This window comes from Epinephelus fuscoguttatus, linkage group LG11 (genome assembly GCF_011397635.1).
Source record: "Epinephelus fuscoguttatus linkage group LG11, E.fuscoguttatus.final_Chr_v1".
Lineage (NCBI taxonomy): Eukaryota > Metazoa > Chordata > Actinopteri > Perciformes > Serranidae > Epinephelus > Epinephelus fuscoguttatus.
In genome coordinates, this window is record NC_064762.1 from 23,069,249 (window position 1) to 23,085,417 (window position 16,169).

A 16,169-nucleotide genomic window follows, 5' to 3' on the forward strand; every position below is an offset into this window, starting at 1 on the left:
TCAAATGTGTGGACACTGCTGAAAGAAACACAAATATAGCGAGGCAAATCAGCAGGTAGACAAAGCAGGGGTTGGCTTTCAATTTCACTTTTGCTGGCGATACTGTTAACAAAAGAGTAGCCTACAATTCTTGCATAGTTTATCTGTAATATCTAATTTCCATAAAGGATTAGTTTGACATTTTGAGTAAAAAAGATAATTTAATATTTCCATTACGAATGCAGCAAGAGCCAGGAAACAGTTTTGCATAAAACTTGAGGCATGGGGAGAGAGCAGGCCATTATTCCACAATAAAAGGCCCGTTTCAAACATATAGTATGTCTTAGAGTTCTTTCATGAGCACCGCTGTTTTGTTAATGAGAGATATTGACAAGATCACCGTAATCCATTACTCGACAAGCCCGTCCATTAGTCTGTGTGTCTGTGTGTCATACGCTCTGTCAGATCAATGTTTTTCTACGACCACTGACCTGGAAAAAGCTTCGCCCGCTCTGCTATCAATAGACGGTCTAATTAAGAACAGCACCCTCGGAGTAAGCTCTGCTCAACTAGCAGAGGCACTTGCTACAATTGTGTTAAAATTCCCTCTCATTAAACAAGAACCTGGAGCTTCTGCAGATTAATGGCAGAGAAGCTGTGATTTTCACTGTCTTTGACTTTGGCCTCTGAATGAAGACGGGGGGATATTATGCTGTTTGTGGGCAAATATTAAAAAATCTGTGTTAGTTTTGTTATGCTGACCTAACAGGACGTCTTTGCAATTCTCTGCATTAAATTTTAAGTCAAGGATGTCCTTGCCTGACATAGCAGGGGGTTATTCTGGCACTAAAGGAGGCCATCTGTTCAGCCTAGAGTGGAATGTATTGGATCTCTTCTAGGTCAGGCTTGCACAATAACGAGACAGGATTGGGGTAGAACTCTTTAAATTTGGGGCTGTCCACCGGACCATGGATCATCCGCCAGCTGCAACAATTAGAGAAGGAACACATCCATGCAGACAGGACTCAAGCTGATGGACGGGACGAGCAGCATGGCCTATGTCCTCTCCCAGAGAGGCAGAGCAAAGCAGGAGCAGCCATCGCCAACATCCTGGGCCTCCCCTGAAGCTTTTAAAGATCAGGTCTGGCTGGAGGAGCTGTTGGGCCCCTCTTACAACCAGTCCTTCCTTAGCCAGCCATCCTGCCCCAGTGCTCCCAACAGCAGCCCAGGAGGCAGCAGTGATGGTACGGGCAGCCTGTACAGCTGGAGCTCAGGGGTGACCTGCCTCCTGCACAGCTCTATCAAGAAGCAAAGCCAGGAAGCGTTTCAAAATCGAATGAGAAAGGAGAGAAGCTGGGGGAAGCTTGCGAGATGTCCCTCCAGTGGATCTCATCCACAAGTGGAGCAGGGTGGAGGCAACCACAACAACCAACACCACGCATGGCCAGAGAGGGATGGGCTGTGTCAGGGGAGGGGCTCGGCACAGAGCGCTGAAAGTGTAAAACTACAGTGTCTGCTGGAGGAGAAGATTGTAGCCAAAGTGAAGTTTTCACAGTTCCTGGATGAAGTGACATCCAACGTGCTCGACCCAAACAGCCTGCAGGTATTTGGGAAACCAGTCCTCCCCTCCAGCTTCACCACCACAACTCCACCCGAGTCCGAAGACGAGATTAAAGAGGCAACACAGTGGAGCCCCAGGCTGCCCTGCTCAATGGCCCAACAGCAATGCTCTCTATATGAGCAGGAGAAGACCCAAGAAGGGCAGGCTCCCTTTGACCCGGCACAGAAAACCTATTTGGAGACGGACATTGACGCTGTGAGGTGGGGCGACGAGCCACAGGACCTGGAGATAAAAGCAGAGACGCCGCCGCTGCCTGAGATAGACGAGAAAAATGTGATTCCGCCTCCTCCACAGTTCTGTGAAGGGTTTGAAATAAAGAGTCCCTTCCTGGAGTTTCACGGTGACTTCCCCAGATACCCCCACAGATCTGCCTCTCTGCCCAGGGGCATCAACATGGTGAGTGATGAAAGTCATCCCAGTCTTTAATCAAAGCCAGGCCTCGGAACATATGTTATGATTGGAGCGGAAATTGTTTCTCACAGAGTTTGAAGTGATGCCTGAATAAATCAAGTCTTTGGATGATTTGAGTGAGCTGTTCTTGATTTTTCTAGGGCCTTTTTGTGCTATTTTTCAGAGCTTAAAGAGGTGCAGGAAGAAAAAGGCGAGCCATAAAGTTACTAGTTCTTTGTCAAATGCAGTCTGGGGTTTTGTTTTAAACTCTTTATATGTCTACTCCATCACATTTCAGAGAGACACATTGTACTTTCTACTCTACTACACATGTTTGACAGTTTTAGTTACTAGTTACTTTCAAGGTGCAGATGTTAAACAATGGATAATATAACAAGCTTTTAGAATACAAGACATTATTAAAGATGACATTGGTGCTTTTCAACTTTTTTGGCTTCTTACAAAAAGCAGTGTGTAGACATTTCAGATGTCTATGAGATGTTAACAGCCAAAATAGTGTTGTTGTTTTTTCTTCTAAATTCCTCACATGGTATCCTTGCTGTATTGGTACTTTACTTTTACTTTGTTAAAGGATCCGAGTTTCTCCACCACTGCAAATACATGAAACAAATACAGAAGGAATATTGTCATAGATACATCCACACATATGCATTTTTGCTCATATTCCAGTGTTAGTATACTTACATACACGTGACACATGCTAGTGCATGTATACACCCTGAAAGAAAAAAGACTTAAAGCCTCTATAAGTGTGTATTCATGAGCAGAAGTAGTTTCTCACAGAGTTTGAAGTGCTGTCTGAATAAATTGAGTCTTTGGATGAGATGAGTGAGCTGTTCTTGATTTTTCTTGTGCTTTTCTGCATCATTATTCAGAGCATAAAAAGGTACAGGAAGAAATGGACATGTTAAACAGTTCCTTGTTCCTTCTCTAATGCAGTCTATTAGGTTTGTATTTACAGTTTTGGCTCACTCTTACTGCTTTTTCAGTGTTGTTTTTGGCCGCAGCAGGCAGCTGTTTTTAGTAGAGAAGCTCTAAAAATTTGCTGCAGAGTGACCTCTACATTACCTGGTCGAGTGCATGCCCCATGTTGGCTGAGTCCTTGGCAGTGGCGTGGGTTTGGTTCCAACCTGCGGGCCGTTTGCTGTGTGTCAGCACCTCTCTCTCATCGCCTCTGTCCTATCACTCTTTAGCTGCCGTGTAAGAAAGGCAATAAAAGCTCTAAAGAATAATATTTAAACATTCACTGCACGCTACTTGCTTAGCAGGCAAAGTTATTGACTAGCTGGTGAACAAAGTGAAGAATGTTCACCAAAACAGAGCTATAAGGAGAGCCAATATTAATCAGGATTCATGGCCAAAAAAAAGGCCTGGAAATGGTTTTTGAAATTAACAGAATGTTATGGAAAAGGTTTGAATATACATTGTTTGGCGATTGTTTAAAATATGTTCATAAAATTTCCAAAATATGTGTATCCTGTGAAATACATTTCTAGTATTACTAATTTTAAAATCACATGATACATCGACCAAGAGTAAATTGCATCAACCCCAAGGCTACGCCCCCTTTTGGGGGAATGAATCGCGTTGTCACTTAGATAGAAACAAAAAATGCAGGAAAGCTGTTGTGTAGCGGGTTAACCAAGGCTTTCACACTGAGAATTAAAGTTATAATCCAACCACACATCAAATTTTATTGACATCTATGATCTTCAGTTTTCTTTCCCCCATAAATGGGCATGGCATTGACGATTTGAGAAGTACCTGTATGCCACCGGCTTGGCGTGTTGGCAGTGACCATATGAAGCCAGTTAGTGGCAGGAATGTCTAACAAGGGAGGGCATGTTTAATAATGTATAGCTGTATCCCTATATAAGCCTACGCATTTCAAATTTCTTGAATAAAGTAATTGAATGGAGTAAATTATGGAAAAGTTTTGAAAATTAATTGTTACGAAAAAAGAAACCTGGCTAACGTTGCTCTGTTTCTGCTGGATGTGTAAATAAACAACTGTTTGCCAGCACATTCATCATATCAACTTAAATGGTGATGATACGTCTGTGTTGTGTTTACAGCTTGTTCGCACTCTTTCCTAATAGCCAAACAATCATATATTGCATTTTAATTATCTCGTCTTTATGGAGAAAAAAAAAACTAATTTAAACTCAGTGTGTAAGTTATTCCGCTGATCCACACACAGATGCTACCACTCAGCTGATCCACAGGTTGTTATGATGATTATGATGATGTTGTATCTGTGAGTGTGCACAGGAGCGGTGCTTCACGCTGACCAGTGAGCAGGCTTTTATGGGTGCATACTGATTAGAATTCTGCCCATCAGCGGCTCCTCCACACTATCCGAACCGAACAATGCAGTCATTTACTGACTCAGCCCCCTGGCCGGCGTTTACTGTGTGACATACATGATTTGCTCAGCTTGAGACATAACCTCGCCTAAGTGGCTGTGGTTGCAGAGAACCTGTTTTTCTTTAGGAATAGCAACCAGTGGTTTCCCCAGAGTTACAGCAGCGTGTCACGGGGAGACAGGCCTGAGGACTCAATTAGCAATTACTGCATCAAAAGTGAGTGTATTGGCACTCTCAGCATGATGTTCATCTCAGTGGTGGATTATAATCCATCTGGCTGTGCTGCTCTTGTTTCAAAGTGTATTATTTCAGTTGCTTAAAAGCATAAAATCTTATTATTTGGCACAAATATGACTGTTTTGCATTCCCTGGACTGTCTCTAAACAAGTGATTGCACTGTTTACGAAGAGTTTTAATTTGCAGTTTGTCAGTGTTCCTCCGCGAACCCAAAACATACTTGACAGATCTCGGAAAGTGGTACTGCTGCCATTTAATAATAAAGGAGAAGATCACATTGCCTTAATTTATTGTCTGATTAAAATTCAGCCTTTGCCGTCACCTTAGCAACTGCTTGGAAAAAAAGGTGGGTGGTGTGGGGGCTGAGAGAGGCAGGCATGTGAGCCTGTTGGTGTTCATCTCGGTGTAGTGTGTGAGTGTCTGTGTGTGTGTCTGTGTGTGTGTGTCGCTGCAAAGTTTCATCTCCTCACACGAGTCCTTGTACTTGTGTGAGCACAGTAACGAAACATTCTTCACAGGCACACGACCTTCAGCTGTGCACTCGCTGAAGATGCAAACTTGATTCGTTGAGCCTCCCCCCACGGCTTAAAAGCGTGTTTTTATTGGTGTTCTGACCTGGTTGTGTTTCTCGCTGACCCTGGAGATCAAGTAATGTGTTTGCAACGGTTGCCTCCTTCGTTAACGGCACTTGCCTGAGTCCCTCCCCTAACTACTGATGGTTATGCCAGCTTTCAAGCGCTCACCGAGCCATCAAACGCGGTAACACAATGGCACGGTTGCCACAGTCGATCAGGCCTGCACCCTAAAGCTCAATGAAGACGAGAATACTGGGGGAATGATGCATAATTCATCACCATCAGAAAAAGGGCCAGCAGCAGAACTGTACGAAACGTATTCTCCCTAACAGCCTGGGACTTGAGATGTAAGATTCAACAGATTGGACCACCTGTTCCCCCTCACCTCCCCCTCTTCTCTCCCTCCTTTCTCTATCTCTTTCCACACCCCCCCTCCTCTCCTCTCCCTCTCCGTCTTTGCTTCTTCTTTCTCCGATTCAGCACCTAGACAAGGATATTGAGTTGCTGCCAGTATCCCTCGTGGGGGGGCATGCCATGTATCTGCAGTCTGGCTGCAATGGAGGTTTCCGCTCTCCCTCCGCACTCCCTCCCCTCCTTCCTTCCTTTCCTTTCCCCTCTCCTTCTCACTCTCTCCCCTCACACTCTTGGTATGATATGATTGTTCTCCTCTCACCTCAAGTAAGCGCAGATGCAGACAGCCTGATGAGGGCTTTCTCACGAGCAGAGATAGAGTGGAGGGAGAGGAGCAAATGAGAGAGCAGGGACGAGAGGAAGGGAAGGGAAGGGAGAAGGGGGGGAAGAAACATAAACAAAAACAGAGGGGGAAACAGAGAGCGTGCCTGCTGAATATGTATGTTTTGTTTCTGTTTGCGCTGCAGCGATGCTCTACTTGGCAGCACCCGGGCCAGTTTTATGGGTCCCCTCCACTAACGTGCTGTCATTTCCTTTAGGTGCCTGACGAAGACATGAACAACATAGACACTATCAGGTAAGCTTCTCCCCTTCTCTCTCTCCCTCTCTCTCTCTCTCTCTCTCTCTCTCTCTGCACATATCTTTCAGCGCTCCATCATCACGCCCCCGCGTTCTCCCTGTCTTCTTCCTTTAAGCTCCTTCCCTCCCACTCTTCCTCTCTGTCTTTCCACTCTTGCACAGTCTCTCTCCCTCACTCCCTCTCTGTCTTCCCTCCTGGCTCAGCTGCTGCTGCTGCTGCTGTTGGAGTGGCGTGGTGGTGCTGGAGGTGGCGGCGGCGGTGGCAGCGGTGGTGGTGTGGTGTGCATGTGGTGGGGTTTCTCTGAGCTTCAAGGGAGAGCTGGGTAAGCCAATCCAGATAGCATATAGAGGGGGGTTTTCTCCATTTCCCCGGCGAGGCTCAGACGGCAGGATTTTTATCTCTCGGTCTCCAGGATGAAGCTCTGCGCGAGCGGAAGGTACTGCCTCGCCGTTTGCATCTTTGATTTGGATTACAAAGCTGGCTTGGTTGTGTCTGTGTAAACGTGTGTGTGTGTATGTACACATCTGTGTGTGATGTGTGTCAGTTCGTGCTCTCCGTGCGCTGATGCAGTGCTGTTAGGAATGATCTGCTTTTCTGATAGTTTGTCAAAGATAAAAGGATGTTTTGTTGTTGCAGAACAAGGCTGGTGGTTGTACGCAGGGAATCTGTTGGCTTGAAAATTCACTGCAGTGTATATGTGGCGTTACTGTAAAAGCTTTTTCTCTCCGGGATCAATCAAGAGTGCTTTTTAATTAGTGTTGAATGTGTTATGCTCGTAAAAATGTCCATCCTTGACTCTTATACATCTTCTTCTGCATGATTTCAGACAGTCACCTGTCGGAATGCACCTATAACACTGATTAATTACTCTGCATGGCAGCGCTGCTTTGCCACTGCGAGCACCTAAGGAATAGTGGCTCTAATCATTGATTTTTATGTATTTAAATAAACCTGACAGCTTCAAATGTTCTCAGAAATCCTAGCTGATAACTGAAGTGATGCCTTTACATGCCTGCATAAACAGATTTTGATGAGCTCATTAAAAACATTAGAAGTGCTCACCCACTTTTCTGATTAAAGTTGTGTTGCACGGGAATTAAAGCAGCAAAGCAAACATGACGAGATGCAGGAAAGGCTCTGCTTCTTTTTGCAGTTTCTTCCCTCCTCTCCCTCTTGCTCTCCTTTTTACCTCACTGTCCTACAGTAGACACGTTGTAATTGATACTATTACTAATGAACCATTATTAATCCGGCACAGATGGAAATAGATCCCGAGCTTTCCCTTTTGTGTTCGATTACCGATGGTATTATTACGATTTCAGGCAGATTACAGTTCAAAAGCCGTTTAACCAGCCGATGAGGGGGTAATTAATCTGACGGGGTGTTTCTCCAATATCAGGCATCAATTGTCCTCACCTCTGTGTCACAGCTTTAATTGAATTATAGCAGCTCTGCCGAGATAAGAGGGGGTAGTCCTGCGCCTTTTCTCCTAGCTCTTTGCTGAATAGGAAACAAGGTCACCTGTGGCCTCTGAAGCCGCCGTGATGAGGTTAAACATGAAGCTGCATCTACCTGACAGCCTGACCCTACATCTACATCCCACCCACCCACCCCCACATCTCATCTTCAAGACGCCTTTCAGTCGAAGTGATGAAATGTCCTGAAATCTCTTCCCCTCTCTTGCGCTCTCTCTTTCGCAATTTCTGTCCCTCTCGTGGCCGGGCTCTTGCGTCGGGGGCCCCGTGGCGGAGATAGAGATGTAAATTTTACATGGAGACACACTGGAGCACGGCGCTCCAGAGCAGAGCAGACTTCGGTCGGATGAACAGATTGAAAGTTTTTCGAGAGTTTTTTTTTTTTAAAAAGTATTGCATGAATATTCAAGCAAATGTCAAAAACTAATCTCATGCTAAAGTATTCTATTTTGGAAATGAGACTGACACCACTTGAAAAAAGCAAGTGACAGCTGCTCTGCTGGGGTGATTGACAGCCCAAAATTGAACGCTGCTTTCCGAAAGAGTGATGAGGAAATTACGTCCTTGGCTGACAAGAAAACAAAACTTTGACATAGTTTAAGGGTTTTAAGATCTTAAATAATGAGATTCAGGATGCAAATTTCAAATCGTCAGTATTCATCATTTAAACCACCACCATTACACAGACAGGACAGACAAATGGAAGTGTTTAGTAATGCAGTGCAGCATCAAATGTTGCTTTACACTTTGCAGCCTGCCAATAAATATTTACAAAAGTTCAAATTATTGAACATCACCACAGTCACCGAGAAAAGATTTGGATGAAAAGAAAGTGCTCAATTTAATGAAACAACCTCACCTCAAAATCAGTTTAGTAGCTGTTGTCTGAAGCTTTTGATCATTTCACATTTATTTCAGAACAGGTGTTCAGCTGGGTTGAGATCAGGTGGTGAAGGCCACAGCACATGATTCACACCTTTGTCATACTCATTTAACCATTCACTGACCCCTCTTACCCTGTGCGGAGCCATCTGTGTTTGTTGTCACTCTTCTCACTTATTCAAGTGTTTCCTTTTAAAGACACTGATTTACATTTTTGGAATTAGGCTGATTCACTTTCCTTCTGGGAGTTAGATGAGAAGATTGATGCCACTCTCACAGCTGTCAGTTGATTATGAAGCTACAGCCAGGAGACAGTTAGCTTAGCTTAGCATAAAGACAGGGAACGGGGAAACATTTAGCTTTGATCTCTCTGACAGTGATGAAATACGCCTACCAGCATCTCTAAAGCTCACTAATGAACATGTTATATTTGGTAAGCGTAAGTGTAAAAACATCAAGTTACTGTGACTTCTTTGAGTTTTGTTGTCTAGGCAACCAGGGGAGACTTCAGGAAATTAAAGTACCAACTTGATATTTTCACACTTTAGTTTTTGTAAAGATCAAGCTAAAGAGATATGTGTTGATTTTTCCCACTGTTTCTAGGCTTTATGCTAAGCTAAGCTAACTGGCTGCAGATGGTAGCTTCATATTTAATGTCCAGATATAAGGCTGTGTGTGGTTTTGCACACTAATGCACTGCCTATATGTACTCAATCTGTATGTACCGTGTACTAACAACTAAATGAACAATTAAGTATGCCATTACCAACAGACTGTTCACACTCAGGCAACATGACTGTATCACTTGACCATCCTAAAACGTCACAGTAAATTTTCGAACTACAACTAGAAAGCCTTTATTGTCATTGCATAGGAATACAAGGAAATTAGTTCTGACACTTAAGTGATTCAGTCTAACAAAGAACATACAAACACAAGACACATGACATTCAGTGAGTGATAAAATGCAATAAATAAATAAATAAATGAATAAATGTAAAAGTATTTAAAGTGCAGCAAAGTGCCTAGTGGATGGTAGACTGGCAGTAATAAACATTATTTAATGTTTGTTTTATTTAGTGTGCTGATGGCTGCCGGAAAGAAACTGTCTCTGGAAAGAAACTGTCTCCTAACGTTGTGGAGCAGTAAAGGAATGTAACGTAAGCTGAAGGTCACACAGAATTTTTTTTTTTTTTTCCGACAGCAGTTTACAAAGCAAAACATAAATTACAATAAACAAAGTAGTTTCTCCCACTGTTCATTTTTTTTTCACAATTTAACAACATTTTGGGAGAGATTAAGTGTCAGGGAGACTTGAAGAGGGATTAAAGAAAAAAATGAATTGGAATAGCAGTCAGTGAGGTTTGTTGGACTACATATCATAGGGTCTTTTGTGCGATACCTCTACAAAATCAGGTCGTAAGGGTCTTACGCATTTCACCCACTTCACCCAGAATTTAATTGATGCTACATTCGGAAAATCTAACTACATCAGGCATTTCTCGTGTACAAAAACTCCACGTACTATGCAGTGTGATCGTATTACATACTCGATTTTACGTTATACTTCAAACGCAGCCCTAAAAGTAAGGTCAGTATTCTCACCTAACGCTAGGCAAGAAAGTGAATAAGTGTTTTTCCCAAAATGACAAACCAATTGCTAATTAATATAAATACCACAAATATTAAACAGTTTGGCCACTGCATCACTCAAGATGAATTAGGCATCTACTGATTATTTCATTATAGATGACGTGCAGATACAGAGGAGTTATGTAGGAGAGAGATGGGGTTATCCCTATGTTCCTAAGGTCCCATGTTCCTCACATCTGTATTTCTTTAATATAACACTTAAGACATTTTACATCTGTCTTCCTAGAGGATTAAAAATATATGTCTCTTGGTTTACACATTGTCACAGATTGGTAAGGGCTATTGTCATAGCTCAAACTGCAAAAGTGCGAAGATGGACGTCTCAACTGCAGTTTGAATTGTTAAAATCTGTTCAGCCACTGTAGAGATTTCAGTGTCTACATCCAAGAAAACTGTCCTAGAAGGCCTGTGTTTCAAGGAGTGTAACATCAGTAGGCTATAAGCTCTGGATGGATTATTTCAACATATTGACCCAGGGGAGCGTATTGAAAAGAAAAAAATTGATTAGACCATAAATCCCTTTTTAATGTGACATATTAAGAGGATATTGAGCTGCGGAACATAGGACCCTGGGAGCATAGATCCGCTCTGTGGGAGAGAGGCTGGTCTGAAGAGGCTAGAGGTTAGTTTTGATCTGCTTAAGTGGACAGTGTTGGTCTAACAGACTAATGCTCTCTTCTATCCTCTGCGGTGTGAACACTCGGCCTCTCTCTCCCACTCTCTGTCTAGGTCCCTCTCGCTCTCCGCACTGACAGCTCCTCTGAGGGTTATTAAGTGTATCTTATCATCGCAACCCCATTATTCCTGCTCCCCTTTGCCCTCTTCAGCACCAGCGGTCAGATCGTACAGGTCAGATTTATTCCTCGTGACGGTGAAGCCGTAGACCATCTTAATGGCTGATGGCTTCGCTGCGTATAACAGCTGCCATAACTCAAGGTTCGGACTTTACATAGTAATCTACAGTGTGTGATAAGTCCAGGTTCTTTCTGAGGTGACAGCACTAATTTATTGAAATTTTAAATGAGCAGAAGCCAATTTGACTTCAAGTGACAGTATAATACTTAATGCTACACATTTAGCTAGAATGATAAAAGTGGAATAGAGACATAACAGCAGCAAATTAACTACAGTGCTGTACATATACAATATAAAATAATTACCTAAAGTTAGCTAATATTAGTCACCTCAAGCTAAATGAAGGCTGTAGCAGCAAAAAAAACAAAAACAAAACCCTGAGTGACTTTGTGGCCTGTGAATTAAAATTTACATTTGTAAGAGGAAGAATGTTACTCCACTTTAAAAAATGTGTTACATAAGTTTTAAGTGTCAGACAGAAAATAAGGATGCCCTTTAAAATTTGTGTTTATACCTGACACCAGCAGCAGGGATGTAAGGGACTGAGCTGCAGTTTGCCTGCCCTTCTTTTAATGGAATTGAGGATAGTTCAACATTTTGGGAAATACACTTACTTGCTTTCTTATTGAGAATTAGATGGAAAGATTGGCAGTCATTCATATCTGTTTTGTCATATAAATCTGCTACCAGTAGACACTTAGCTTAGAATAAAACTAAGGGAGACACAAAAATGTGTTTCCAAATTTACATAAACCAATAAAATATATAAATGAAAGGGCACTCCTCTGCCAAGGCCAATAGTCCAATCTTCTAGGGTATGGACATCTGCAAGCTCATCTACTGCGTATCTAGATATATTTCCTTATATCTTTGGTGGACTTTATTGCAGACAATTAATATTTGGATGTGGGTAAGAGTACTTTGAGTTGTATGATATGCATATATTTTAGTTTCTATACCTTAGTCGGCAGTTTTACAATTGTACCGGTTCTCCCATGACACCACTGTTAGCAAGAGCTCAGTACAGCTGCTTCCTGTATGAAGCCTGAGCAGCTACATGTGTTTTGACCTTTACTATCACCTACTGGATTTCAAGATGTATGGCATTTATTCTGACAAGGCCAAATGTCTTACCTTGCACTGTTAATGAAAGTGAAAAATAATTAGTGTATCTGCCCTGTGATTTGGATTCGCTATAGAATTTAATGGGTTCTTCTTTGGCCCATGCCACGCTCAATCTGGCCAGTAGTTTTTCAGTAATCCTGCTGACAGACAGACAAACAAACAAACAAACAAACCGTTTACCTTCTTTGTGGAAGCTGTTTGATAGAAGAACTTTAACTTTATTAAATTAAATAAAAAGTGCAGCATTTTCAGAAATACACTGTCTTAGAGTTAGATGAAAAGATAGATACCATTCTGTATGTTGTCTATATGCTAAATATAAAGCTAGCACACCTACACACAGCATACACATAATCCCATTAAAACCAAAAGTTGGCATATTTGCACTTCAGTTTTTGCACAGGTCAAACAAACAAGCTATAATGTGCTAATTAGTGATCTGTACAGGTGCTGATAAAGGGCATGTCATTACCTTTAGACAGAGACAGCATAGCTGCTTTCAGGTTTTGTGCTAAACTAAGCTAAGAAGCTGCTGGCTGTGTCCTTATATGAACAGAACAGATGGTGAGTGGTAACAATGTTCTCATCTAACTCTAAGCAAATAAATGTACTAACCAAAATGTCCAACCGTTGCTTTAAATCTGTATTCTAATATCGACTGTGGCCCAGAAGCTGTCAGGGGCCCATGTAGGAAGGTGATTTTTTTGTCGCTTGGAGAAATCAGGCCGTGATGGTTTGAATCCAGGACAGGCTGTTAGATTAGCGTTGATAAATTTGGCGCCCCAGCTGCTGTCCATGGTGCTGATCAGATGCTGCTTTGCAGGATGGGAGGGACACACTTCAGTTCAATAATAAGGGCGGCTGTTTTGACATGCACCATTCAGCAGCGGCTGATTTTGGCCTTACTTTGCCAGGAAGAGGGCAAATAGCAGTTCACAGACAGCAGCATGTTGCATCCCGAAATCAGCCACTGCAAAACCGGTGGAGGACACGAGAGAGGCGTCTGATCCTGTACTGCCAGATCAGTATATGTTCTGTTGCTGCCATCAGGGCCGGGACAATATGAGGTGGGGAGCTGGGTGTTACTCTTAAGCCTACTCTGTGCCAACTTTGAAGGGCGTGGAGGCAAGTTCTGCCTGACATTGCTAAGCGACCATACCCAGCACTTTATCTTTGCCTGCTTACCAGAAATCTAGAGTTTGGAGCTGATCTTGCTCCAGGTGTTGTTTTTTAGGAGTGTATTAGGCCTACATTGTGGGACAGATGTAACGCTCTGGGTGTCGTTGTGTCCTGAAAAATAGGCAGCTAGGAGCACTTGCATGCCACGACGGCATTGCTCTTGCTTCTCTCGTGTCTACATTGACAACAATGGATTTGAGGCCACGAATGTGTACAGGCTCTTGCAGGTTAGTCCAAGCGCTGTCACTGGCCAATATGAATTTGGTTTCTACCTACTTGGGCAGCTTCCTAAGTAGAGCCTATGTTCCAGGGCTCTTCAGGGACCCCATTTAACCCGGGGTTGTGAGTGCCTGTGTGTATGTGTGTGCACAAGTATGCGCTTGTGTTTGGGGCAATGAAACAGCCCAAGAAGAAATATTTGCACTGGGGCCAATCACAATTATGTTATGCTGCTGATTCTCACCAAACATAAACCTTTTAAATGTAAAATTACAGTGACCTTCCGAATGAGGAGTATCAAACTGTGAGGGAGGCTCAGCGGAAATTAAACACATAAATTAATGTTTTCTTTCTGATTTCTGTTGCTTGTTTGCCTGCGATGATCCCAAACTGGAGGTCACAGATTACACATCTTTTTTTTTTTATGCCACTACATTAATGGAAAAGCTTTTGTGGAAAGCTGTTAGTGCTATATTGCTTTCTATATTTTCTCAGTGTAGTCTCCTTTTTTTTGTAGAAGCTCCATTCATGCATCCCTGAGTTGAGGCTTTTTAGGCTGCCTCTTGAGAGTCATGGATGGACCTGTAAGTACATCTTAGCCACTCGTTATATGTGTATAAGTGGCCAGTGCTTATGGACAGACACACACACACGCGCACACACACAGTCATACATGGAAACAAAGAACACAGAGCGGTACACTGCAGGCTAGCAGATTTGCAGAGGTGGTTCCTTTGTTGTGTCTAATCACTACCTGTCCATTCGAGCTCCACTCGTAAACAATATGTTGTGATGGTGGGCGGTGTGTCGTCTTTGTGTGTGTGTGTGTGCATATGTGTGTGCACGCATGTGTGTTTGTGTCTGTTCTATTTTTAATGAGCTGAACCCGTTTGAAAGCTGCTTGCGCTTCTTCGTCCCATCTCCTCTTTGTTGTGGCTGAAAAGATGGCAAACACTGGCCTTGTTGTTGTGTATGCCACAACATTTAGTAACCTATTTTATTAAGAAAATTGTTCAACCAAAAAAGGCGGACGCCAAAATTGTGAGGAGGGCTGAATGAAACGGAGTGGACAGAATTGGGATTTTCTTTGCCCTCCACTTTATGGAAAAATTGAAACGCTAAAGCAATTCAGACTCACTGGTTTGGAACGCGCAGTAATCACCAGGAAACTTCAAACTTTTGAGTGTCAAATGGAGTGAGAGGCTTCAGCTAAAGTTTCAGAGCGTGTGGATTCTGGGTCGGAGGAAGATGTCTCGGGAGCTTTGCTAGGACAGCTCTCGGTAGGATTTACTGGAGCCGTAACATGATTTTCTTGTCTGGAGGCAGATGCTGTTTTTTTGTAGAACAGCATGTGCTTGTGTGCACGTGTTAAATTTGCTTAGGGTCCGTGTGTGTGTGTGTGTGTGTGTGTGTGTGTGTGTGTGTGTGTGTGTGTGTATGTACGTGCTCCTATGGCTTGGGGGTTTTCTTGCCTCTACTCCAAACTTGTATTTATTTCAACGTGAATAATTTATGAAAACACTTTCGAGAGACAAGGTTTAGTGACAGCATTTTTTATTATTTTGTATATATGTTATTAATGTTGGCATATAGAAAGCCAAACTCAAGGTTTGGGTTTTCATTAACTGGAGATTTTATACTGAGAATTACATTAATTTCACTATAGCATATTTATAGTGTTCAGTATCTTTGTTTTTACTCTTTAGGAATTTATCTGTATATTTTGAATATTGAAAAATGTTTAAAGATGTTATTTCGCAAGTCATCTTTAAATTGAAATTATTACAGTAACATTTGCAACAAAACCAATTCGTCAACATTTTTATTAATTTTAATGAAAACATTTAACCATTGACTTTGGTTCTAAAACTTTGGGATGAATGATCAAGAAAAAAATATTGTGCAAAACAAAGTTGAATCAATATAATTTATGTAGAGAAAACGAAAAAGCACTGATGATATCATGTTCACTTTTATTTCACCAAAATTCAAAATGGATCTTTTATCCTTTATCAGCTGCTTCCCCGGTTATTGTTAAGCATTGACATGGGCATGACCAAAAAAAGTTGAGAGCCCAGCCCATTCTCTTTCCCAGAGTGTCAAATTCCAATGCTTTGTCTCGCCCCTCAGCATGTCATATTGATGCTAAAGGCACCTTTTAGCGGCTTTATGAGACGCAGTATAAACCCATTCATGGCAGTAGCTGATGCTGAGATCAACTGGCTAACTTCACTAGCTGTAGTATAAAGAGACGGCCTGCATAGGATGGGTGGGAGCAAAGTTGGGGCATCAACAAAACCAGACTTTCAGTTGATGTTGGTTTAACATAATGGTACATCACTAGCATACCTACGGCCCATATGAAACCAAAAGTCAGTAACGTTCCCCACACATTCATTAATTCATGGCAGGCTGCCACAATTAAAACATCTGCCGCCACGTTTAAAATTTCTATTTTTGGAGCTGAACTAAATATATAGATATGTTTATATAAATATACATATATATAAATATAAATATACTCATGCTCGTATATATATATATATATATATATATATATATATATATATATATATATATACATGTATATATATATATATA

At 42.1% G+C, this 16,169-nt stretch overlaps 1 protein-coding gene across 5 annotated transcripts in view; it reads left to right on the forward strand.

Moving 5' to 3' along the window:
• Nucleotides 1-16,169, forward strand: part of si:dkey-174m14.3 (uncharacterized protein LOC563117 homolog) — a 61,289-nt gene that overhangs the window by 13,414 nt on the left and 31,706 nt on the right. For 2 of the 5 annotated variants that reach the window (XM_049590887.1, XM_049590885.1), the window contains one exon: nucleotides 6,140-6,177. In XM_049590887.1, the coding sequence (XP_049446844.1) occupies nucleotides 6,155-6,177 (23 nt within the window). In that variant the 5' untranslated portion in view covers nucleotides 6,140-6,154. Of the gene's footprint in view, nucleotides 1-5,873; nucleotides 6,178-6,336; nucleotides 6,617-16,169 lie in introns of those variants that run through there. The other 3 variants (XM_049590884.1, XM_049590888.1, XM_049590886.1) reach the window with 2 other exon arrangements.